Source organism: Citrus sinensis, chromosome 4 (genome assembly GCF_022201045.2).
Source record: "Citrus sinensis cultivar Valencia sweet orange chromosome 4, DVS_A1.0, whole genome shotgun sequence".
Lineage (NCBI taxonomy): Eukaryota > Viridiplantae > Streptophyta > Magnoliopsida > Sapindales > Rutaceae > Citrus > Citrus sinensis.
The window spans coordinates 2,318,328-2,344,735 of record NC_068559.1 but is presented as its reverse complement, the minus strand read 5'-3'; the positions used below and the strand labels follow the sequence as shown (position 1 = coordinate 2,344,735).

The window sequence follows — 26,408 nt, the reverse complement described above, 5'->3', positions numbered from 1 at the left end:
TTTGTGGGTTGCGGTTGCCGGTGAAGTACCGCGAGTGTTTGTGTGAATACGATATTGACATTAGAGTTAGAGACTTAGGTTTTGTTTTTAATTTAAGTTAATATATATATTTTAATTTAATATAAATTAATCGGATCCGGATATTCTGTTCTCGGGTGCGTTTACATTCAGCTCCGGATTCGATCCGGATCTTTCCGATCCTTACGGATGCGGGCCGGACCGGTTTTATTCTGAAGTTGGCAGTTGCTGTCGGTTTAGTGTCGCCCTTAATAGAAGTCCATCTGCTTATTGTATAAAAAATCTACGATACTCGCACAACTCGCGCGTGTTTTCCATTCTCCGACCGGCCAACTCCTCTCTCACATACATGCGCATTCTGCACCCAGGCCTCAGCTTTCCCATATAATTCATAGGTTTGCATGGAAAAAAAAAGTTTATTATTTATTTATTTATTTACTTATGTATAACTTTTAGTAATAATTTTATGTATTATAGAACATGGTAATTCTTGATATCTATCAAGCAAAATTGCAATCTTTTTGGTCAAATAATCAGGCTGTATTGCATTTATTTTGATTTAATATCACTAACTATGCAGTGAATGCAATTGTTTGCGTCATTTATATATTTTTTTCCTAACTTTTCCTTATGCTTTTGTGTTCATTGTTTAGTTTCAGTTTGCAGTTATAGCTTAACTTAAATTGTTGCTCAAAATTCGTTTTTAATTGTTGGCATCTTATTAATGAAGTTTGTTCTTCTCTTGGTTGTTTCTATAATATTTGAGAATTGAGCTTTTTTAAGTAATTTTACGTTCTTATATATGGTATTCATTACTTCCTATTTTGCTCAGTAGTGATGGGTAGAAGGAAGCAATCCCGTCCACATCGATCAGGTGGTGTGACCCTAGAAAACAATAATACAACTGAATCAGAATCGAATAAGCAGAAACCACATGGAAGTGAGCAACCAGAAAAAGAGGAACTTGCTGATGTTGATCATCCATTTTTTGTGGAAGTTAATAGGACTTGTTGGCTTTTGGATGAGCACCTTGATATTTCTGAAATTGTCCTAACAGATTTGAAGTTACGAGAAGAATTTTCTGGTTTTATAATTAGTGAGGATTTTTATCAGGTGTCCAGATATACCTTAAGGCTTCATGTGTGCCATGTAAATGAGTTTATTGGGCGCATTAAGTTGGGTCATTGGCCTTTGTTGTCCTCGAATGATGTAACCTTGGAATTTGTTGAAAAATGCATGGAGGAAGAAATGGAAACATGTAAGATTATGTTATCTGGGAGTTTTGATGCACCGGATGAGGGTATTACTGGTCTTGTCCATCTGGCAAGCATGGAGTTTTTGACATTGAGGCCGACTCTAGGCATTACATTTTCAGAGGACATGTCATCGCTCAGGGTGAGAGTGGAGATACTTAAGAGTGCGTTTGATGCTTGTGAGTCACTTCTAGAAAATAGCAGGAAGACATGGAAAAAGAGTATGATTAATGTCATGTCTTGGCTCCGTCCAGAAGTTTTGACTTCGGAGGCTAGGTATGGAGTTAGTAAATCAATGGAAATGGATGTCGAGTTGATGACAAGGACAAAAAATGATGTTTCTGCATCGCAGAAGCATGCTAGTTTTGATGTGGCAAGGTTTTATGAAGCCATTAAGCGATCAAAGTGAGTCTCAGCATTTCATCCATGATCACAATTGTTTATCCTTCGATTGGTTATAATAGCAAAAGTTGTATCTTATGAACTCCTAACACTTTTTGGTTCAACTCTGTACAGAGCAGAACCTATGCTTGAAGAAGATTTACCTGACTTGCTTCCTTTGCTGAGGCCATACCAGCGTCGTGCAGCATACTGGATGGTACAGAGAGAGAAAGGAGATTCAGCAAGTTCAAGTGAAAGGGAAAGAAGTCAGTTCTTTTCTCCTCTATGTATGCCCATGGATTTTCTTGACACTTATTCAACACTGTTTTATAATCCATTCAGGTATCCTTTTTCTTTTTCTAATGATTTGGTGTGGTTTGGGGGGGGGGGGGGGGGGTCTCAAAAGAAAATAATCATATCATTGTCTATATTGCTTTTACTATATGTGAGTCCTAGTTGTCTCTGTCTACATCCTAATTCTTTCTTGCATATTATCTTCAGTGGAAGTCTGTCATTATCCCCAGATTACACTTCATCCTATGTCTTTGGTGGTATTCTTGCTGGTAAGTTATTGTGCTTCTGCAATTTGATTATATGTTGTGGGATATGAAGTATTTTGTACAATGGCCCATTAATATTCTCAAAAGACTGATTTTTTCAACTGAAATTTGATGTTTTCCTTTATTGAATATTTGTTAGAACCTAGTTGTCAAAGGCCCTGGGTGAGTCTAACTGATGACCATTGTTGTTTCCTAAAGAGTTCCACTTCCGCACACCAAACAATGTCAGATATAAAATTATTAAACAACTTACTATTCTGTCTCTACCTCTGTCTTCAATCTGTCTGCTATGTGAGAGGACTTGGTTGGATGCCCAAGCATCAAGGATCACTTTGGATTTCAGTGCTTAGATTTGCCATAGTGCATACCTTAGCTAAAAAAGTAACCTGAACATGTATGCATGAGTTGTGAGGGGTGTTTAGTCATGAAACTGGCTCCTATAAGAAAATGCCTCCATGTTCCTCTGTCCATGCATGCCAATTAAAGCTCTCTGTGTCTCTTGGGAGGAGTGTTGATGAAGGAATTTGCTTAAGATTATATTCTTCGATTGAGTACATATACACCCATTTTTCTTATTCTGCCCCTGGACTATATTAGATGTGAAAGTTTCATTGAATCGCTAGAGAACTGATATACATTGTCTTAAATTTGTGGCTTTATTTTCAAATAACTTTTAATTCTTTAGCAGTTACAAGTGTACTCATTTCTGATATGGTTTTACTTGCATTGGCTATGGACTCTTGTGACTGTAATAGATGAGATGGGCTTGGGAAAAACAGTAGAGCTTCTTGCTTGCATCTTTGCTCATCGGAAGCCAGCATCTGATGATAGTATATTTATTGATACTGCTGTGCAAGTTACTGATGACCAGAAAGTTAATCTAAGACGATTGAAAAGAGAGCGTGTTGAGTGCATATGTGGAGCTGTGAGTGAAAGCCGGAAATACAAGGGATTATGGGTACAGTGTGACATCTGTGATGCTTGGCAACATGCCGATTGTGTTGGTTATTCCCCAAGGGGCAAAAAGAGAAGGTCAACATTTGAGTTAAAAAAGCACACAAGAAAAAAAGACATGACCAATATAGTTGTACGAGATGGAGAACACATTTGCCAGTGGTGTGACGAACTGATTGAAGCTACTGATTCTCCTGTTGCTACAGGTGCCACTCTGATAGTCTGTCCAGCACCTATATTGGCCCAATGGGATGCTGAAATAACACGGTATACCTCTTGCTTGATTTGTCTCTGGGAACTTACAATTTCTTGAATCTGTTAGGGTGCAGAGTGGTGCAAAAAAAAGGAGAGAATTCTTCTTAAATTTTGAAAATGAAGTTGCAAAATATGAATCAAACCCACTTCATGTTTCTAAGTAACTTTTTATTTCATTATTGACTTTCAAGTCATGTGCTCTGGCTTCCATAACTGCTGATTCCTCTCACTTCTTTTGAGTGAATTTTTTTATAATAAGTTTTCGTTTTATTTAAAGCAAAATTCACTTGATAATTCAATTCTTTTGATGCATTGCTTGTGGTACTAACTGACCTTTTAATTGTTATTTACTTTGTTAGTCACACACGTCCAGGTTCCTTGAAAACTTGTATCTATGAAGGCGCAAGAAATTCTTCTCTTTCAGATACATCCATAATGGACATTAGTGAACTTGTCGGTGCAGACATTGTCTTAACTACTTATGATGTGCTTAAGGAGGATCTGTCGCATGATTCTGATAGACATGAAGGTGATCGGCGCTTCATGAGATTTCAAAAGAGGTTTCTTCATAACTTGTGATTTGTAATTGTTTTTACAACTAACATCTGTGGCTGATAAAAATTGGGATCTTATTTTGTAAGTGTAACTTGAGCTTCTAGATAATGTAGAGCATAAGTTAGTAGCTTTTGCAAAATTCCTACTAAAGGATTTTGACTGCAATTTACAGTTAACAGGAGATTTACAAAACTCTGATGTCAATCACACTCATACACATAATCCGTTTGACTCATAATTTACACACTCTATAGCTCTCTCTGCCTTTATTTCTTCTTTTTCTAGGAATCAGTAGAGACAATGCTGGTCTTCACATATGATTCATGTATAAGGGATTACCCTAAACACAATATTTGTGACGTTCGTCTGGTTGTCTAAGATTCCAATTGGATCCAAGTACAAGAATTCAGGTTCTAAGATGGTCTGTAATCTTAAAAAGGAAAAAAAGGTTCTAAGATGGTTAAATTCCAGATACCATTTCAACAAATATGCATGTAGCTGAGTAATTTTGAATGAATTGTCTTCAGCTCATTTTATAATTTTAATTATGATTATTATAGTTGACTTCAGCTCATTTTATTTTCTTTCGTCTTTGGTAGATTAATTAGGAATTACAGTTGGCTTCGATGTTATCTGATTTTCTAACAAAAGTAAACACCATAACTATGTGTTTTAAATGAATTCTGCAATCGTACTGTCATATATTTTATTATTTCCTCAACTATCTTGTCTTTGAAATTCTACTGACTTTTTCTATGAAGAGCTTTCTGAACTGAATTTTTAAAATATATGTCCTGGTCACTTTCTGCAGGTACCCTGTTATTCCAACTCTTCTGACCAGAATATTTTGGTGGAGAATTTGTTTGGATGAAGCTCAAATGGTGGAGAGTAATGCTGCTGCTGCCACAGAAATGGCTCTACGGTTATATGCTAAGCATCGATGGTGTATTACAGGGACTCCTATACAACGTAAACTTGATGACTTGTATGGACTTCTACGATTTCTTAAATCAAGCCCGTTCAATAACTCTAGGTGGTGGATTGAAGTTATAAGAGATCCATATGAGGTATGAAGTTCAGTACATTTATTATGTTTCTACTGATCAGGAATTTTCCAGGTGACTTTTGGGTTGCTAAAGCTACATACAATAGGAATGTTCATTTTGCATAACCTCAATTAATGTTGCTTCTTTTTCTTTATAAGTTTCTTTAGCTGATCCTATCTCATTTTCCTTACCATCGTCTCGTAATACTTTCAGCTGCTTAACTAGTAGTTTGACCATGGAACTTAAGGTTGTATCAGACACACTCCATCATTATTATTTGCTATGTCAATGCAGCTTTCAATACTCACAAATGCTTTCTTCTGTATTTTTTAGTTCCTTGTATTGACCTTATCATGCAAACGTCTTACTTGCTTCCATTCTGTTCAATTAGCTGTTTGAATTATGATTTGCTTGTTCTTTTGCTCCTTGCTTGGCAGAACGGAGTTGTAGGAGCAATGGAGTTTACTCATAAGTTCTTTAAGGAGATCATGTGGCGTTCTTCCAAAGTACATGTTTCAGATGAGCTGCAGCTTCCCCCTCAGGAGGAGTGTGTATCTTGGCTTACCTTTTCACCAATTGAAGAGCACTTCTATCAGAGCCAACACGAGAAATGTGTTGGGTATGCTCGTGAAGTTATTCAACGTTTGAAAGACGATATTCTCAAAAGAAATGTCCCAGGTTTTTAATGGAAGTCCTGCAACTTCATTAGATTTTAGTTAATGCAATGTACCAATCTTTGATTGGAAGTAGTCCACTTCTTTGACTTGCTATATCTTCATGCTGTTTTCTGACAGGTCATGCATCTTCTGATGCTTTGGACAACCCTATAATTACGCATGCGGAGGCTGCAAAGCTTCTGTACTCACTCTTGAAACTTCGCCAGGCCTGCTGCCATCCTCAAGTGGGAAGCTCTGGACTGCGTTCTTTGCAACAATCCCCTTTGTCAATGGATGAAATACTAATGGTGGGTTTTGCTGACTAATTAAGTCATTCTAGTTTTCTTTTTCTTTCCCTTTTTTCTTCCCCCACACAAAGGAATTTGAAAAAAAAAAAAAAAAACAAGTGGATCTCAATCTTTCAAGGAATGTCTGTTTGTAGGTTCTTATTGGTAAGACCAAGATTGAAGGGGAGGAAGCCCTCAGGAAGTTGGTTATGGCCTTAAATGGTCTTGCAGGAATAGCATTGATTGAGAAAAATCTCTCTCAAGCTGTATCTTTGTACAAGGAAGCAATGGCTGTAGTTGAAGAACATTCTGAAGACTTCCGCCTGGACCCTTTATTGAATATTCACCTTCATCACAATCTTACAGAGATTCTTCCAATGGTTGCAAACTGCGCAACAGAACTCTCCCAAAACGAACAACATTTCCCTGGATGCTCTGAGAAGGCCTTTAAGATACACAGCATTGAAACATGCGATGAAAATGCTCGGAAGTGTCAAAGAGTGAGCAGGGAAGAGAATTCGGATTTTACTGATGCTGAGGATCCATCTGGTCACCTTTCTGACCTATCAGAAAATGGCTTCAATGGTGACAGAAAATCTGATTGCTGTGTGTCATCCTCATCCTTTGATGATGCATCTTTGATTACAGTGTGCGAGAACTTGAAGCAAAAATACTTGTCTGGATTTAGCGTAAAGCTATCAGTGGCTCAACAAGAGTTTAGAAAATCATACATGCAGGTTCATTTCCTTCAACCAAATCCATCTTTAATGTGTTGGACTCGTGATAGGATCCAAAGTCTCTCTACTGACCACATGTAAATCCGTGCGCATTGGCGTATAAATATTCCTTGGAACCATTAATCTCTCGATGTGCATAGCTGAATATAATTAACAGATTTTCTTGTGAATTTTAGCACAAATGACCTCATGCATGACACATGGATCCAAACACAGTAATAGAATGCGGGATTCAAATAGATACCTCTTGTTAACATCGTTCTAATACCATGTTCGGTAACCATTAATCCCAATTACTTAAATTCCTAGGAAAGGACCTAAGTATTGTGTTTTCTTTTTGAAGGTTTGCAATGCATTGGATGACAGAGAAAAGCAATACAGTGCTTGGTGGTTGGAAGCCCTTCATCATGCTGAGGGAAACAAAGATTTCTCAGCAGAGTTGATCAGAAAAATTGAAGAAGCAATCTCAGGAAGTCTAAACAAATCAAGGGCATTGAGAACCGCATCCCGGTTAGTGAGTCTTTGAAATGTTATATCTCTTTTGGGGTGCATATGCACAATCATTTTTTGCTTCTGCTTCTTGTTTTTATTTGAAATTGTGTCATTTTTTGGTAGTACATCTCTATCTCAAGGTTGATGCTCATACTCTTGTTGAGGGAAGATGCTTTTCTTCTGATTGTCTTAAAGTAATCTGAAGGAAGTCCTGATGCCAGCAGTTTGGGCAACTACCAAGAGATGAGGACTAGAATATGTGTATTTTTAATATAACCTTGGCTCATGATTATTTTGTGTGGGAATTAATTAATTTGTATTGCTTCTAATCTAGGTACCGAAGCATAAGTGGCTTGACGTATCATATCCAGTCTAGTTTGGATCAATTGGAAGCCTCTAGGAAAACATTGCTTGATCGGCTTTTAGAAATTGATCAGACAATGGAGAAACCAAAAGAAGAGGACATGGATCGCATGAGGCATTGCCGAATTTGCTATGGTGTTGGTGATGGCCCCATTTGTGTTCATTGTGAACTAGATGAGTCATTTCAGGTTTGGTATTCAAACTTGCTGTAAACTTATTGTATGTTTAAACTTATTGTAAACTTATAGATGAGTCATTTCCACAGGATTATGAGGCAAGGCTGTTTCGTCTCAAGAAATCACAAGGAGACATTGCATCTGCTGAAGAGGCTGTAGATTTACAGAAAAAGAATTCTTCACTTAATCAATTTTATTGGTACTTATCACAGCCAAATAAAAATTCAACTTCATCAAGTGTTGGTAATGAAGAAATAAAAAGGAGAGATGTTAGAGAGACAGTAGTGGTCAGTTACTTTTTCTTTTCCACTTCTCTGTGTTGAAGTTTTCTGTTGGCTTACCCATAGTTTGTTTATGCTTTGACAAAATTCAGAGTATCTTTTCAATATAAACCCTTTAAGGAAAATTTCTTTTCAATACTGGCTATTAATACAAAATATAGCATGAGTGCTACAAATAGGTAGGTTGCTTACCTATTCTTTAATTAATATTGCCTGAAATATGATTGAACAAAACTGGTTGATTATTCATTTACAGAAAAGATCACTTTTATAAGTACCGGCTTTCAAATAGCTTGCTACTTTCATTTAGAATAGGAGAGTTAAGGAAGTCAAAGAAAGGAATTATCTTCTTGGGTAGCCTGCTACTAGTCTTTTAGGCTATCTAGGCTTCTCTGGCCCACAGATCTATGGTAAATGAATTAATTTTATCCTTCTGTAATTAATTGAGATAAAATGTGCACTGTATTTCCCCGGCATTCTTTCATTACATATTTTTTTTCTGCCCTCTGTTATCTTCTTTTCATCTCTCGTTCAGTCTTTATTTACATTTTTTTGGTATTCTTCTTGATTTCTAGATTTATATTTTGTGAGGTCTGAGCTAGAACATGTTGGAAATTTAAAGCTAGATGTGTCTCACTAGTTATGTTTCCACCGTTGACAATCAGCAACGGGGAAACTTGGTTTATTGTGTTTTGTTTGCATGATGCAACTAATCACAATCCCCTTCCCAACAAAACTCTCTTGCTATTAGACGGGTAGTTGTTAAATTATAATCCATAAGTATTCCCAACTTTTTGAGTTTCATTATTTGATTGCTTTGGGGGTGCAATACTCTTTTCATTTTTGCGAAACTGGTGCAACACTCTGAACCTATTGTTTGTTTGTTGATGCAATGGTTTGGGAAATAAAATTTCTTCCATTTCATGATGAGCAAAATAACCTTGCTTTAATAATGCATAGAATTTACTTTACCTATTTGCTACTGAATATGTTGACTTGATAGGTTTCCAAATCTCCTTCTGAATTGGAGGTTATTCTTGGAGTTATAAAGAATTATTGTAAGACTCAATTGGGAAGGGAGGCTATCTCAGCATCCAGCAAACAACTACACATACTGGAGGTATAGCCTGGTGGATTCTTTCATGCTGTTAGTGACTATGAGACATTCTCTGATAGTTTTTCTATCATTGAATTATTGAAGGAGATTGTAATAATTACCGGTTCTAGTTTTCTGCTCTGGTATGGAGGACTTGTTGATACTGTTGCATGCAAGCATTCTGGGTTTTTTTTCAAAATCTGATTTTTTTTTCCCCTCTTTTGCTTTTTCATTTAAATAAGGCCATGCGAAAGGAGTATGCCAATGCAAGGTCCTTGGCGACTGCTCAAGCTCAGTTTCTCCGTGCTCATGATGAAATTAGGATGGCAACAACACGGCTGCATCTAAAAGAAGATGATAACGATACATCTGTTGATGCTTTAAGTCCAGACGAACTAGCATCAGCTAGCGTGACCAACTCTAGTGAAAAGTTCATATCTATGACCTTGCTGTCACAAGTTAAGGGCAAGCTCCGGTATTTGAAGGTAAGCACAGAGTGTTTTTGAATCTTTTACATCCAAAATAAATTTCTCTCTTTTGTCGCTGAATAATGGTAGCTTAAATAGGAACATGGGAGCATGGGACCCAGAGTTAATGATCAGATAGTTTTTAGTTTGGGTCACTTATTTGAAAGAAAGAAGATTCATCCATTATTGTGTCTAATACTCAACTTAGGAGTGTTACCTAGCTACATTGATAATGCAAAAGCTATCATCTAACACCAATATTACTTGATGATATGCATGAGTTTGTGCTAATGGGCATGCGTCTGTCAGCATATGTAAATGTCGCCTGATGTTAAATATTTTCTTTTGTACCCTACTTACAGGGGGCGATAAGAAATTTAACAAAATAGAATTGTGATAGTTTCTCTTGTTCTGTGTATGGATCTATCCCTTATTTTTTTCCCACTATATATACTCCCCAATACTAATCATTATAGAGGGAGAGGGAACTCCCTTGTAGGGTATGCCGGATGATTCTATTTAGAAAATGAACTGGAGGATTATAGAGGAAAGCAAGTAGTTTGAATTTTGGTTTCTTATTTATCTTTCTTATATGAGTAAGTAGAACCTGGTAGACCTACTTATTCATTTTCATGGAACCTTTTTTTTTTTTTTTAAAGTACTTGCTTCTTTCTTAACTTAAAAATTAATATACTCTTTTGCCTTTCAGGGTTTGGCAAAATCCAAAGAAGAATTACCTTTAGAAGAAAGTTCAAATATTTCCTCGATGACTGAAGAGGTGGTTACCATTTCAAATTCTACGAAACATAGAATTGAATCCCTATCCAAAGCTGACGAGGAAACATGCCCAATATGTCAAGAGAAACTAGGCAACCAAAAGATGGTTTTTCAATGCGGGCATTTTACATGTTGTAAATGTAAGTTTTATGCAATCAAAGGATGGTTTTGCTAATGCCTTACAAGAATAATTCTGCATATTACAAAACTTAGCTCAAAAGATTCATCCTAAATGAGATGATACGTGATGTGGCACTCATCAATTGATTAATGAATGTCTCATAATTATTAAAATAAATTTATTGCAATTCACATGGTGAGTTCTATGGGATGAATCTTTTGAGAAACATCCTCGGATAGCTAGTATAATTGTATAAATTAGCGTATGGAACTCAGCGAGGAGGCTATGTAATGAAAAATTATCATGAAAAATTATCAATCATAATGTCGAATGAAATGATATTCTTCTGGAAACAAAAAGATCAGTTGCTTTTATGAGCATCTTCATCAATTCACATGTATGATCTTGCCTAAACAGTTTAATTGGATGAACATGCCATTAATCATTCCCGTTATTTTCTACTTGTGGAATCCTGTAATTGAGTAAACGAAGGCCATAGGGTTAAATCTTTTGCTACTTACCCCTGCTCCTCTTTCTTTATTGGTGTGTGACCTTTAGACTGTCTCAGTTTCTCAACTTTCTGAAGGATTTTCTCTTTACCTGATAGTGCCACTGATGGACTTTTTATTCGAATTTTTCTTTCCCCAGGTTTTTTTGCAATGACTGAGCAGAGACTAATTCATGATAATAAAGTTAAAAATGAATGGGTAATGTGTCCAACATGTCGGCAGCGTACAGATATTGGTAATATTGCTTATGCTGATGACAGACAAGACAAATCTTGTAATTCTGATATGCCGCATGGAGTTCAAGATTGTGAAAAGGGTGAAGAATCTTTCACTGTCCAAGGTTCCTATGGAACAAAGGTAAACTTCTCATTGTTACATCATAAATTTATTGGAAATTATCAAACACCCACCTAATAAGATTGAGAAAAGTGTTTGGGGAGGGAAACTAGAAAGAAGAACCTAATGTGTGTAGCGCTGATGTGGGGTGTTATGAAGATTGAAGTTTGTATGACTAACTTGCTAAGTCTTGTGTGGTATTATGAAGATTGAAGCAGTTACTAGAAGAATTTTGTGGATCAAATCTACCAATCCAAAAGCAAAAATTCTTGTTTTCTCAAGTTGGAATGATGTCCTTGATGTGTTAGAGCATGCCTTCATCGCTAACAATATCACCTGCATCAAGATGAAAGGAGGCAGGTAAGATGATCTATTAGAAAGTTTATTATGATTTATGCTGATTCTGTGGACTTAGCTGCGCAAAGGCACTCTGTATAATGTATTGGTAACTAATTTGAAAAAGTGAGTGAATCATTCGAAGACTCCAGAATGGTAACAGAACAATTTCCATACACAGCAAGAAGATTACGTTGATAATATGAATATTTTGCACATTTATAGGGGCTGAGAAAAGATGAATGTTTAGATGACTGAACATAAAAAACAATAGCATCAAATGTGGTGTCTATTTCTTATTTCTTCCTTTGTGATTTGATAGTGCACTTCCGGTCACTTTTTTCTCATTTTTCTCTTTTATTAGTAACAGCTTTCTCATTTCTTCAAAATAGTTGTCATTTGCTTAATCCTGTATTAGAACTTGTAAAGAGAGAGGGAGGATGAGAAGTGCAGAGAGAGGGAGAGACAAGTAATCTAATCATCTCTTATCTATGACAAGTCTTGAACTTTTAATGACATTGCAGCAAAAAACGAAGGAAAAATCAGTCATTGGAGAATTTTTTGATATAGATTAAGCTGTTTGCTGTGCTTCAACATATGCTCTTGTGTATGATTATGGCTTTGCAAGTGCAGAAAATCACAAGTTGCCATCAGCAAATTTACAGCACAGAAACGCTCTGCAGAAAGAACTGACAAGACACATGCCCAGCAGCCAGAGCCAAAGCCTATTCAAGTGTTATTACTCTTGATCCAACATGGAGCCAATGGCCTTAATCTTTTAGAAGCACAACATGTTGTTCTTGTTGAGCCACTACTCAACCCAGCAGCAGAAGCTCAAGCAATCAGCCGGGTGCACCGAATTGGGCAGGAGAATAGAACACTTGTTCATCGATTTATTGTATGTTCATCTTTCTACATACCTTTTTTCTTTCATATAATTTATTTTCATTTTTAAACGAGAATGTATTGGATTATACATGGATTATTGTACCACGTAATTCATTGTCTCTTGTTTACTTTATCATGTTAGGTTAAAAATACAGTTGAAGAAAGCATATACAAACTAAACAGAGGCAGGAACACGAGTTCATTTATTAGCGGGAACACGAAAAACCAAGATCAGCCTCTTTTGAGGCTGAAAGATATTGAATCACTATTCGCATCAGGCCCTTCCACAATACCAGAAAGTGATGAAAAGCCAACTGATACTGAAAGTCTGCGGCATTTGCCTCCTTCCGTTGCTGCTGCTATAGCAGCTGAGAAAAGATTCAAGGAACATAGAGAGCAAGCACAATGAATGATATTTGTACCATCATTTTCTCATAAGCCCAGGAATTCAAGCATTCTGGTATCAACTCCAGCAGGCTGTCGCTACCTTGACCAGTGTGAATGGCACTTAACAGAAGAATGCCATCCCATCCCAATTTCGGGAGTGAAAATAGGGAAGCAAAGCTGAAGCATCAAAAGCAAGCTGGGAATACTCAAATTTGATGGCGAAACAGCCACATTATATAAAATTTACATTCTTTCTTTTCTTTTCTTTTTCCCCCCTTAAAAGAGTTCGGTATCTGTACGCAACGAGTTTAGCCTAGCTTTCCGTCCAACTAATTCACTCAGTTGTTGAACACACTGCCTGAAAATTAGCAGAGCAAATTAAAATGCAAATACTTTATTTGTTTCGGCAAATAAACAAGTATTTTGTTTTCTTCCGTTGTGGAACAAATTCGAAAATCTCATTTCTTGCTCCCAAAACTTGATAATCTTCCCACATGGGATTGAGTTTCATGAATGGCTAGCATCTTTATTGAGGATTTAGTTGTATTTTTAAGTCGGAACACTTGCACGCTGTGCATGGACCATATAATGTGAATGTCAGCACATTCAAAGAATTACCCAAACGAAATTTGCAACCACCTCAGACTTTTTAGTCGCAGAAGTTATAAACTCCCATTCAGCAGGATAAGTTTTACTTTTCGTCTTAGAAATAAGAATTTGACAAGGACGTGGCTACCACACTTTGGAGCGCATGCCTTGTTCTCTGGTTCCTCAATCTAGAAAAGTCCACCTTCGTTTTACACGTTCCTCGCACTCTTGCATGTCATCCGTCAGTCCACCAACCTGGTGACACGTGTCCCGATGAAAGGCTGTTAAAGTTTTGAGCCCCCAAATGGCTTCCATATGAAGCCCACCAAAGCCAGAAGCAGCACACCACTAGGCGAATATGGAAGCAACGTCTCTTTGTTATTCGAATGTACGAAATCTCGTTAGGAACAAGACCAAACACTTTTCGAAACAGTGTGGAAACCCCTCTGGAAGCTTGAAATTTGGGCAGCAATGTAAGAGCAAGAATAGGCAGGCCGCTGGGTGTGTGGCTTTGTCAGTGTCGGAATTGGAGAAGCGACTGGAAGCTGAGATGAAGTCGGAAGAGGAAGAGTGGCTAAAAATGGAAATTTCGAGAGGAAAATGCAAGGACAGGACAGGCATGGTGGAATTGTTGGAGTGCCTGGAAACAGAAGCTATCATGGGCGATGACGAAGGAAAAGAACCTACTGATTACAACAGAAGAGCCCAGATTTTTGACAAGAGTTCCAGAGTTTTCCAGGCTCTGAAGGAGCGTAGCATTAGCAGCTCATCCCATTAATCTTCTTGACTTTGATTTGGTCGTCGTACTGTTACCACCCACACACCATGGCCATTTTTTTATCAGTCAAGATAAAACTGTATGTGGCAGAAATAATTATGTTGATAATAAACAATGAAAACATCTGGTTCAGTGATTCTGGTTGTGTTCTATTTTTTTTCTTTCATTCATGGTTTTCTGTTTTCCACTATATCATGCATTCTCATTTTCACGCGCACGAGAAAACAGTATTATGCCCAAAGTTCATTAAAACAACACTAAGATTCTGTATATAACAAACGTTTTCTCCTTGCTCAATTTGGAGAAGCAGCAGCAAATCGTAGCCTGAGAATATGAGAATATTCAATGACCCCCTGCCGGGCAAGGTAAAAACCAGATGAACACAATCGGAAAGAGTCATAAATTAAAATACCCAAACCAAACTTTAAATCACATTCATCAAAATTAGTTTCCCCAAGTTATTGCAGGGCAATAGTAAGTGAAAAATTTAACCTGCCCCTTTAAGGCAAGGTCAGTTCTTCATTATCTCTGTATGAGAAAGCATCGCAATCAACACAATTGAAACCATGCATGGATAAATATAAATAAATTGTGGAGGATAAAATTTCAATGAAAGAAAAAGAATTTTATCACTTCCTTTTTAAGGAGAAAGGGCGCGAGAATGCTCACGAAGAAATTTCAATGAAAATTAACACAAACTTGCGGGTCTGAGCAAATCAAATATTCTCAAAAGTTAAATGCCAAAAGGCCTTAGGACATGAAGTAGAAAATGAAACTACATTATTTCAGAACAAATATGTCCATGTTCTTCTCATCCACAACCCAAAAGCAGACATCAAAAAGCTTCACCGGATCGTCAACGTCAATTTTATTTTTCTTCAGACTTCTCCAAAAAGGTCTTCTTCAACCAATCAAATGGCTGGGGAGGAGAAAACATAATGTTTAGCATAATTTCCAGTCAACCTAATCAATTGTAAGAGACAATAAAAGGGTGCATTTTGATATGAAAACCCTCTAAAATTCCCCAAACTGTGCAACAGAAACAAAAGTTCTCAAAATACAAAACAGCCATTTTCAGAATATCACCACTAACCAACCAATTACATAAAGTATGTTTGCTTGAAAAAGAAAAGACAAAAGAAGAAGTCCAAATGACCGGAAAGAACAACTTCAAAAAACTAAACAAATCATAAGTGATTTTAAAACACTTGAACCAACAATCTCCAAAACATGATTAGACACCAATATGTAACTAGAACCGCGGACATCATTAGAAATATATAAAGACCTCAACGAAGAAAATCAACAAAATCAGTCAAAAAAAGGTATAAGGAATAAAGAAGCATAAAATAACCTATAACATAGCATAAGAATCCATGAACACAAAAACATGACATATGTATTAAAAACATTCATCATTTCTATAGGGCAATTAGAAACATGTTTGCATATAACTGACTTGGCTCTGCCTCTCTACCAATTTGGTGTGAACACAAGCTGCCAAACCATTTAATTATCGATGTAATATCCCCAAATTTCCAATTATTCATTTGATATCAGTTTGTTTAATGCCTACCCTAATTCGAATTTCTTATTTTCAGTTATGCCTCATAACATATGTGCTCCTATGCTGGTGAAAAAGACAAAACACAAAAAAGACATCCTCGGCGAACTTTTTATATGCTTTCTACTAATTTAGAAGGAACAAATACATCTTTTACCTTAGTTCCACTGTTATTATAGAGCACATATTTTCTTGCAAAAAGGAACCAATCACCATAGGGAGAATAAATGACTTCTAAAGGTAAAAGAAGCTCAATGACACTATGACAACAAATTCAACAGTCCCCGCATTTCCCATCTCATTTCTTACAGCAAGTCTCTCCAGATTAGTTATTAGACACAGCAGTAAAAAATTGGCTCAAATCCTAATCGTTATTCAATAACCAAAAAAAAAAAAAAAAGAAGAAGAAAAAGGGCTTACATGTATACCATCATTCATAAGCATATACAGGAAGCCTGAACATATAACTAGCAATTTCCAAAAAAAAAAGAATATAAATTCCAAACAAAATTCGGATCAAAGTAGAAAAGACCAATTCTTTTTGTGTCGTGAAAGCAGCAGAAGATAAGATCAGAGACATAAAGTTCGGATTTTTAATCAATAGCTTCTCTACAATCGTCAGAAAAAGAGGAAAAAAAGAAGAGCACAAATATAATAAATCAAGATTTAATGGTAAAACGAAATGAACAAAAGAAAAGGAAAATACTTGGATGAGGTAAAGAGCACCGGACACAGCAGCAACACCCCAGAAGGCGGCGGCCTGTACGTCTACGGGTTGCAGACGCGACTTCGGCTTCAGAAACTTCAACATCGAAGCTTCGCCTGCCATTTCTTCTTGGATCTATAAACCCTAACCAAGCTTTTTAATGCACCAAATCTTTGTTCGTCGAATGCCAATGTCAATGACCACCAATCCAACGTTTTTCCTTCTTCCTCTACAGAGATGCTCGGCAGCCTTATAAGAATTTCCGATGCAATTTACACCGTTGGATTAGTTTTTTATGGAACGGTGGAGATCAGGAATCATTTTGGGTTGGACCGACCCTGTATGTTGTTCTGGACCAAACTAAATTTTGGGCCACCCTTGTTATGGGCTCAAATGGCATCCTGGACATTCAATTTTTGATGGCCCATAAAATTTTAATGGAAAATTTATGGAAATAGTCAAAATTAAAAGCAATTAATGAACTCACTATTTTCTAATTGCTTTATGTCCAACAGGCAGTTGAGAAAGACATGTACATACATGCGAACCAGTTCCGGTGGATCTCGTTATGAGACCAACCAACTTTTTTGTTTTTGAAAAATAAATCTACAAAAACAAAATAAGTGGATCCCGTTTAAATGGTAAAGCTATCGTTCCCAACAGTTTTCCCACCAACGCACTTAGGACTTTTAACTAATACTTACTTCAAAAAAATTTATAATTATAAAATAAAAATTAATAATATATAATAAATATAAATTTTAAATAATAAATTTAACAAAATATTAACGACAAGAATTCACGTCGATCAAGTAAACCAGTTTAAAGTAGGAAACAATTCTCCACGAGGAATCAAACACCGGATTTTGAGATTTCTTTTCCCATTAAGTGTCGGATTCTCTCATAAACCAACCAGCCTGGCTTCAGGAATCATTAGACGATTCAGAAAGAGCCGCACACGAGTCCCTACATACATATATAGAGCTCTGTTTCCACTTTCTCTCTCTGTCAATAAGACTCCGTCGCACGTTCAAGAACCCGCCATAGATGGCGTCGAACTCCGAAGTGCAACTCCCGCGTGTAGTCCCGGTTAAAAACAAGGCCCCGAACCCAATTTGGACTACAGCCGAGCAGCTCTTCCGAGAAGCACGTGACCGCCACGTGTTAGAAGTAATCCGTCGGCCGAAGCAGAGAATCAACGACGAAGACGAACTCGGCGAGTACCGCCTCCGCACACGCGAGGGATTCGAAGACAAAATCGGACGGGCCCGAGACGACCTCGGCGAGTGGAAGAAGTACGCGAGGTGGGAAGAGTCCCAGAATGACTTCGTCCGCGCAAGGAGAGTGTGGGAACGCGCGCTCCAGGTGGACTGCAGAGACCACTCCCTGTGGGTTGGTTACGCCGAGTTTGAGATGAGGAACAAGTTCATAGACCACGCCAGGAACGTGTGGGACTGGGCCGTCCAGCTCCTGCCACGTGTAGACCAGCTCTGGTACAAGTACATCCACATGGAGCATATGCTCGGAAACGTCGCCGCAGCCAGACAGATATACGAACGGTGGATGAAGTGGGCCCCGGACGAGAGCATCTGGCTCTCTTACATCACCTTCGAGCACAAGTACAAGGAAACCAACCAAGCGAGGCAAATCTACGAGCGGTTCGTTCAGTGCCACCCTACGGTAACAGCCTGGCTTAAATACGCCGAATTTGAGATGACAAACAAACAAATCAATCAAGAGAGGAGCGTGTACGAACGCGCTGTGGAGAAGCTGTCCGAGGACGAAGAGGCTGATAAGCTGTTCGTTGCGTTTGCGGAGTTTGAAGAGAGGTGAGAGGAGACAGAGCGGGCGAGGTGTACAATATATGAGTACGCACTGAATCATATCCCGAAAGGAAGAGCTGAAGAGTTGTACAGGAAGTTCACGGCGTTTGAGAAGCGGTGCGGGGGAGGGGAAGAGATTGGAGACGTGATCGCGGCGAAGAAGAGGTTCGAGTACGAGGATGAAGTGAGGAAGAATCCGATGAGCTACGATGCGTGGTTTGATTACATTCGGTTGGAAGAGAGCGTTAAGGATAACAAGGAGAGAGTGAGGGACGTTTACGAGCGCGCCATTGCGAATGTGCCGCCAGCGGATGAGAAGAGGTACTGGGCGAGGTATTTATACTTATGGATTGAGTACGCGCTGTATGAGGAGCTTGAAGCTAGGGATATGGAGACGACGAGGGAGGTTTATCGCCGGTGTCTTAAGTTGATCTCTCACAAGAGGTTTTCATTCGGCAAGATATGGATTATGGTAGCGAATTTCGAACTGAGGCAGATGAATTTGAATGGTGCCAGGAAGATTTTGGGGAATGCAATTGGGATGGCACCTAAGGGGAAGGTGTTTGTGAAGTACATTGAGATGGAGATGAGGATGGGGAATCTTGATCGTTGTCGAAAGCTTTATGACAAGTACTTGGAGTGGGCACCTGATAGCAGCTTTGCGTGGAAGAAATATGCAGAGTTCGAGCAACATGTTTGTCAAACTCAGCGGGCCAGAGCTGTTTTCGAGCTTGGGATTGGACAGAAAGTTTTGGACGTGCCTGAGGATTTGTGGAGGGCTTATATTGAGTTTGAAACATCACAAGGTGAATATGAGAGAGTAAGAGCACTCTACGAGAGACTTTTGGAGCGGACGCAGCACTTGAGGGTGTGGATTAGATATGCACAATTTGAGGCTTCTCTTGTATCTAAGGAAGAAGAAGGAGGAGGAGGAGGAAAAGAAGAGGACGAGGATTGCATTCAGCAAAAGAAGCTATGTGTTGCGAGAGCAAGAAGGGTTTTTGAGAGAGCACTTGAGTACTTCAGAACAACAGGGGCTAATCTAAGAGAAGAAAGGGCCTTGTTGTTGGAGGGTTGGTTGAAGATTGAGAAGAGTTTTGGTAGTGAGCTTGGTGATGTTAGCTTAGTTCAGGCTAAATGGCCAAAGACACTGAAAAAAAGAAGGCCGATTTTCGAGATTGGTCCGGTCCGTCCGGAGGCAGCTGCCTATGAGGAGTACATTGACTACATATTCCCAGAGGAGGCACAATCGCATGCAACAAATTCGAAGATACTTGAAGTCGCTTACAAATGGAAGAAACAGAAGACTGCCGAGTAGCTGTTTTTGCTTTTATTTAACTTTGCGCAAATAAAGAGACTATTTATATTAGGGATAATATTTTTGCTATCCAAAGTGTAACTATGTCCGATAATTTACTAGTGCTCCACTTTTGCTGCTAATTTCTCTCTTGCTTCCATACATCAAAATTTCTCTGTAGAAGTTTAATGCAACAAAGATGCACATTAACTTACTAAAACACAAAAGGTATGCAATTCCTAGTAAGGGTAAACATATCAAATGAACATTTGAAATATAGAGATTCTCAAAACTCAATGATCCATCAAAATTGATTTTCTTATATCTCAACCATTTGATGAGCTAATATGAATTCGAAAGCTTAGTAAAGCTTTTATTTATACCATCAGGCTTTGATCTTGGTCGACGACCTTTGTCGGGACCACCAATAATGCCCCAAGTCTCGAATTGTCTTTGTCGTGCTCTAGCCCTCTCTTTCTCTTCTTCAGATTTTGATGAGTAACAGTATGGACAAGTAACTCCATACTCCCACAGTGGGGATTCCATGTCGGCATCACTCACCGGTTGCTTGCATCCATAGCAAAGCTTGAAAGTTCCCTGCACCAAACCATGCTTAACAGATACTCGTTTGTCAAACACAAAGCACTCACCCTCCCAGAGGCTCTCTTTCTTTGGAACTTCCTCCAGGTATTTCAGAATCCCACCTTCCAAATGATAAACCTGAAAGATCAAACCACGATGCACATCATCGACCTTAATAATATGTCCCAAAAAATAATTTTATTAGGAGTAGTTCTATAGACAATCCACCTCTTCGAAGCCCTTGCTGAGGAGGAAACTTGAAGCTTTCTCACATCGAATTCCTCCTGTGCAGTACATTGCAACCCGCTTGGGCATCCTCTTTTTTGGAGAGCCAACTTCTTTATCAGTGATTTCATCTGTTATCTCCACCTTTGACTCCTTATGAGTAGTTTTATCATTCTGGAACTGATCCTCCACCCAAGAAGGGAACTCACGGAATGCTGTGGTTACTGGATCAACTGCCCCTTTAAACTTCCCAATTCTAGTTTCATAGTCATTGCGCACATCGATCACCACCTAAATACATGTAACATCGCACCAGGAACTGATTAGGTGCATGTAATTTTTTTTTTTAAAAAAAAAAGCTCTTATGCCCAGATATATAATCTTTTTTTTTTTTTTAATTTTGGAGTTTTTTTGCCGGGTCAATAACTAAGCCAACCTACTTTGAAGAAAAATATATAGTCCAACCCCTTTCCAAATATTTATGTGTATGGATAAAGTCCTGAAATTTTTAATTCACTCAAGTTGCATTTGCAAGTAGATTGCAAATTCTAGATCTGCTTTCATAGTGAATTCCTGTTCTATTTTGAAGTACTTTTGCCAAGATATATGCATAAAGAAACAATTAAGAAAATGCAACTTCAGAATATTGCCATTGCAAAAAAACTAGTAGACTATATAATACTCCTCAGACTATTTTAATAGGCCTTGGAAACTATGTGTGTCTGTAAAATTCAATATCAACAACAACTAGCTTTCATTTTAAAAATAAAAGCTGAGTAAGCTAATTAACTGAAACAGAGAAGAATAAAATGCCACAACAGCATTTCAGTGACTCACTGTATCGGGATCACTAATCAAAGCATTCCATTCTCTGGGCTTCACGTACTTCCCAACCCTTTCAATAGGTGCTACAGTTGGCATTCCAAGAGTAACAATCTGCATAAACAGAAGAGAATGAAAATAGAATGCATCAAAACAAGTTTGATACATTCTGTTACCATGATATAAGTCACTACTTTAAACCACAAGGCATCGGCCAACTAAGAAATACCTCTTTCTTCAACTTAACCCTCACATGATCCCATCGGAAGGGAGCATCTTCCCCAGCTGCAAGAGGAGAATTGCTGGTGTGTCCATGATGTATAGCCTCCTCCTCAGGACTGACAGGAGACTCTATTTGTCTTAGCCCCTTTAAATGTTCATCACTTTGAATGAACCCAAGAACTCTTTCCACCGACTCCCTGGTACCACAAATGCTTCCATTGATTCCTTCCGGTGCAAGAATGATGCCCCCTGAAACACGCTGAGGAGTATCAGCTTGGTAAGGTATGTATGAGAATAATGCACAATAAATAATTCAGTAGCTCACAATGTACAAACCAAATGAGAATGAAATCATAATAAGATCAAGCGACAAATTAAACTCTTTTGCCAAATTTGATTCGACAAAGCTATTGTTTTAACCAATTGACAGAATAAATTCTTGCTTGCAATAGTTGGATTCGATCATATGAACAAATCAACCAATTCCAATTAATTCAGTACACTTAAGATGCTTCCTTTACTTTTTTTCCCCCAACTTAAAACAGTATAATTCAATACATAATTATGAACTCCAGCATTCGAACAAAAAACATGCAACAAAAAGAAATAATAAAATTAGACAAGTACCAGCTCCTCGCAAAGCCGCTTCAATGGCTTTCGCAAATTAGCGTGGTCAGGAAAATCCGCAAACTTGTAGAATGAGATCACCACGAGGGAAGAAGAGTTCGGGTCGCCCGATTCGGGAACCGAATTTGTTAATACGGGTCTTCCCGAAATGGTAGTCGGGTCAGTGGACCCAGTGAAGCAACTGGTAGAAACTTGCATGGCTTGAGAAATCCTAATAGGGTTTGAGATTAATTGAGAGGTTTGCGAATTCTGTGAGGTGGGTTTCAGAGTAAAGTGTAATCTAGGGTTAGGGTTAGGTTTTGGATGTGAAGTGCAAGATGATAGCATTCTCAGCGCCAGTAATGGAGGCGACCTGTACCTGATCATCAAGGCCAAGTTTTGTAATTTGTATCACCGGAGCGGTACTTTACGGTATGGATGGTCCACACCAATATAATTTGTTTGGATAATTATATACTTGTGTCCTCAACTACTTAACATTCTCATAAAAGGATGTAGTTTCTCCATTTGCATTAATTTAGCTACTTTATTTTCATATACAGATTTTTAATATATTAAATACTTTTTCTTATTAGTGATTTATCAATTCAGAATATATATATATATATAGAGTAAGGATTTATTATTACACTATATGGTGTAATAATTAATTAAATAGAAATATTATAACACCATATGGTATCATAACATATTTGTGCAAAATTCGCACTTGAGACGGTCTACATATGAGAGAGAGAGTAGCATTCCTACACTTTAATGAAGTGCAGAAACCATCATCAGATATATAAAAGTTGCAAGTAGGGGTTTTTAACTATATTAAAGTTAGGGACAAACTAAAAGATAACAAAATACAAACTCCAATACAATATATTTTATCATGTAGTGTATTAAAATCTTTATTTTTTTTATTTTTATCTTTTTACTTATTCCCGATTTTAATATGGTTAGAAATCCATGATTGAAAACTCACTTTACATGTATATATAGTAATTTTATACTAAAAGAACCCTTATATGAAAGTAAAAAACAAGCTAAAAGTTAAAAAAAGAATACAAATTTTTATATGCTACATGATAAAGTTATAACTTAATTTACATACCTATTTCTATCATGCGCTAAAGCTTTTTCTAGTCTTCTTATCAAAAAAAAAAAAAGCTTTTTATAGTCTTTAGTGAAGGCTGAGAGAAAAAAAATATGATTCATTGGCTGAGATTTGGCAAAGATACAACAATATCCCATTTACTTTTGTAGATTATAGTTTGACTTTTACAAGAGCATCTATTGAAGAATGCAAGCAATTGAAAGTTTTATTTGATCGTTATGCTCAAGTTTTAGGACATATTTTTAACCTTGAAAAGTCTTCAATGTTCTCTAGTGCGAGAGTTCCAGAAGGTCAAACGGTAACAATTAAGACACTTTTTCAATTAAAAGTAATATCCAAGCATGAGAAACACTTGGGACTACCCTTTACGATAGGAAGAAAGGAGATGCATTTATTTGATGATGTCAAGTTGAATGTGTTAAACAAGATCTCTACCTATCATAATAAACTCTTTTCTAGTGGGGGTAAAGAAGTGTTAATTAAGGTAGTTGCACAAGCAGTACCAACATTTGCAATGAGTGTGTTTAAGCTTCCAATGGGCCTTTGTAATGATACTCAGAAAGTTGTTGCCGGATTTTGGTAGGGTTTTAAAGAGGATAAAATGGTATCCATTGGGAAAGAATAAGTTATTCTAAGAGCAAATGAGGCATGGGGTTTAGAAACTTTTCTAGCTTCAATCAAATAGTGATGGCCAAGCAAGGGTGGAGATTATTGCAGTTCCCTGAATCGCTCGTAGCCAAGATTGTAAAAGCAAGATACTTTAAACAAACTAATTTTTTGGGTGCAACAGTTGGATTTAATATATCTTATATGTGAAAGAGTACTTTGTGGAGTAAATAAGTTATCCAACAAGGTGCAAGATGGAGGATAGGAAATGGAAGAAAGATTCAGGTTTACAAAGATAGGTGGATACCAAGGCCTGATTAATTTAAGCTTATTTTAGTTGTGACGATGCCTAAAGATGTTGTTGCAGATATGATTAATTTTGAAAATCAATAGAATGTACACTTGGTCAAACAACACTTTTCTAAAAAAGATACTGAAGCTACTTCGAAAATACTACTTCCGAGGAACAAAAACCAAGATGAGATATGGTAGCATTACGATACAAAAGGGTCAACACTTTGTAAAGAGTGGATACCAAATAACCCTTAAAATCAAGTTTCTAAATACTCTTTGTTGTTCAATAACTTGTTGTAGTTAGTGTTAACACATATGTTTCCATAATATTGATTTTGATGATAACAAACAAGATTAAGAATGATTAATCTTTTAAGCTCAAATTATTTAATATTCTTTTTAAATAAATCATTATTTTCACATTCTTTTTAAATAAATCATTATTTTCACATTATAAATGTTTCATATTTAATGGAAAAATGATTTTATGAAATTGATTGTTTTTATTCTTTTTAAATAAATCATTATTTTCACATTATAAATGTTTCATATTTAATGGAAAAATGATTTTATGAAATTGGTTGTTTTTCAAAGTTTATGGTTTAATTGAAAGAATTTTGAAAACTTTGAAATAAACAAGTATTGCTTGAAATCTTGGTAAAGGACTTATTTGAAAAGTATCATAGCATTTTGGGCTATACCATAATTTCAGAAAATTTTGGGATTAACAAAGCATTACTTAGAAATTCTGAAATCAGACCTATTTGCAAACTTTCATAACGTTTTGGGCCATAATATAGTTTTATAAAATTTTGGGGTCAAACTGTAAATTTAGAAAATATGTCATTGTAGCAATCACTGTAGCAAACGGCTAACCATTTATTTAAAACGGCTAACCGATAATTTTCAGAAAGCATGTTCTGCATAGTATTGTTAAAATGATGCTACTGGAACATAACGGTGAACCGTTTACTGAAAACGGTTAACTGATTATTTCCAGATTGCTAACCTTGAACCGTTTAGTAAGAACGGTTAGAATAAATTTGTTTTGCAGGTCTCTGGAATTTAACTGCGAAAGGGTAATCCTAAACAGTAAACCGTTTATTTGAAAATTAGCCCAACGGTAACTTTGACCAGCCTAAACGGTTAACCATTAATGGTTAACAGCGAACCGTTTTCTAGCAGACAGTCTATAACGGCTAGTTTTTCAGCTCCAACTATAAATAAGCTCAATCCAATTCAAACAAGAAGTTTTCCAACGATCATCATTGAGCAAAATATTAAGAATACAACTTTCATTGAGCTTTAAATCTTTGTATTCATCTCATTCATTCACACATTGAGCTTTCACTTGAGATCAAACACATTGTGTGAGAGAGATTCATTTGTAATCTTTTTTGTAAAATCAAGTTAAAAGATTGTAAGTGTTGGGATACACTTGGGTTAAGAGATTGGGGATAATCTCTTGTTGTAAAAGTCCATTGACACCTTGGAAGTCAATTATAAGCGTTTGAAGTATTGGGAGGCTAGCTTAGTGAAATCCTCAAGCCCGGTGTGCTTGGAGGCGTGGACGTAAGCGGGGATTGCCGAACCACGTAAAAATCCTTGAGTTTGCTTTCTCTTCCCTTACTCATTTATTATTGTGCTTTTATTGAATTTATTATTTTCGAATTTATTAAGGCATTAGATTAAATTGTTGTGTAGTTTGCCTAGGATAATTTTTAAAAATCCAATTCACCCCCCCTCTTGGGTTGCCTAGTTAGTATTTCAGTTAGTAGAAGATAATTTGAAACCTCTTATTGCCATAAATGATAAAGATTTTTTTTTGTGGAGAGTAGTAAAAAATATGTTACCTACTGCTGAAAATATTTGGAGAAAAAAGATATTACAAATAAGGATGGCAATTGGTCGGGTTGGGCTCAGGTTTAGCCAAGCTCGAGCTTGACCCGATTACTGAAATTGAAGGCCCGACACAAAAAAAATACCACAGAGTGCTTTCTCCCTACCTTAAATATTTTACTTTATTTGTCCAATTTCATTTTGCTTTGTCCGATTTTGCATTGTTTGTCAATGATGTAAAAACAAAATTGTTTTGTTCTAAAACCATTATATGTCCATAATTTTTCATAAAAAAAGGGAAAAAAACTAATATCTTATACAAATAAAAACACACAATTCCACCACTCAACAAAAAAAAAAATTCCCTATATAAATAATGCATTGCACCAAGAAAAAATATAT

General features: G+C 37.0%; 3 protein-coding genes and 1 pseudogene across 4 annotated transcripts; 3 read left to right on the top strand and 1 right to left on the bottom strand.

The window, feature by feature from the left end:
• Positions 1 to 67: 67 nt before the first annotated feature.
• Positions 68 to 13,365, top strand: LOC102630976 (uncharacterized). 2 transcript variants are annotated; one of them, XM_006486082.4, is made up of 20 exons: positions 68 to 413; positions 854 to 1,676; positions 1,788 to 1,994; positions 2,154 to 2,215; positions 2,968 to 3,433; positions 3,781 to 3,981; positions 4,788 to 5,043; positions 5,460 to 5,700; positions 5,817 to 5,986; positions 6,121 to 6,702; positions 7,046 to 7,212; positions 7,529 to 7,745; positions 7,823 to 8,020; positions 9,018 to 9,134; positions 9,353 to 9,595; positions 10,287 to 10,494; positions 11,124 to 11,341; positions 11,529 to 11,680; positions 12,290 to 12,554; positions 12,687 to 13,365. In XM_006486082.4, the coding sequence occupies exons 2-20, from the start codon at positions 856 to 858 to the stop codon at positions 12,951 to 12,953; spliced, it is 5,058 nt and encodes a 1,685-aa protein (XP_006486145.1). In that variant the 5' UTR covers positions 68 to 413; positions 854 to 855; the 3' UTR covers positions 12,954 to 13,365. The 2 variants fall into 2 exon arrangements, with proteins under 2 accessions (XP_006486145.1, XP_006486146.1); XM_006486083.4 differs by having other exon boundaries at positions 851 to 1,676.
• A 439-nt stretch (positions 13,366 to 13,804) lies between these two features.
• Positions 13,805 to 14,463, top strand: LOC102606798 (uncharacterized). Its single transcript, XM_006486085.4, has one exon. The coding sequence runs from the start codon at positions 13,878 to 13,880 to the stop codon at positions 14,295 to 14,297; it is 420 nt and encodes a 139-aa protein (XP_006486148.1). The 5' UTR covers positions 13,805 to 13,877; the 3' UTR covers positions 14,298 to 14,463.
• A 2,758-nt stretch (positions 14,464 to 17,221) lies between these two features.
• On the top strand, positions 17,222 to 19,708 carry LOC102607271 (uncharacterized; annotated as a pseudogene).
• An 89-nt stretch (positions 19,709 to 19,797) lies between these two features.
• Positions 19,798 to 22,614, bottom strand: LOC102607569 (rhodanese-like domain-containing protein 7). Its single transcript, XM_006486086.4, has 5 exons — positions 22,166 to 22,614; positions 21,546 to 21,797; positions 21,332 to 21,430; positions 20,498 to 20,785; positions 19,798 to 20,407 (listed from the first exon to the last, which is right to left on the bottom strand). Exons 1-5 carry the CDS (start codon positions 22,529 to 22,531, stop codon positions 20,030 to 20,032), a joined length of 1,383 nt encoding a protein of 460 aa, XP_006486149.1. The 5' UTR covers positions 22,532 to 22,614; the 3' UTR covers positions 19,798 to 20,029.
• Positions 22,615 to 26,408: the final 3,794 nt, after the last annotated feature.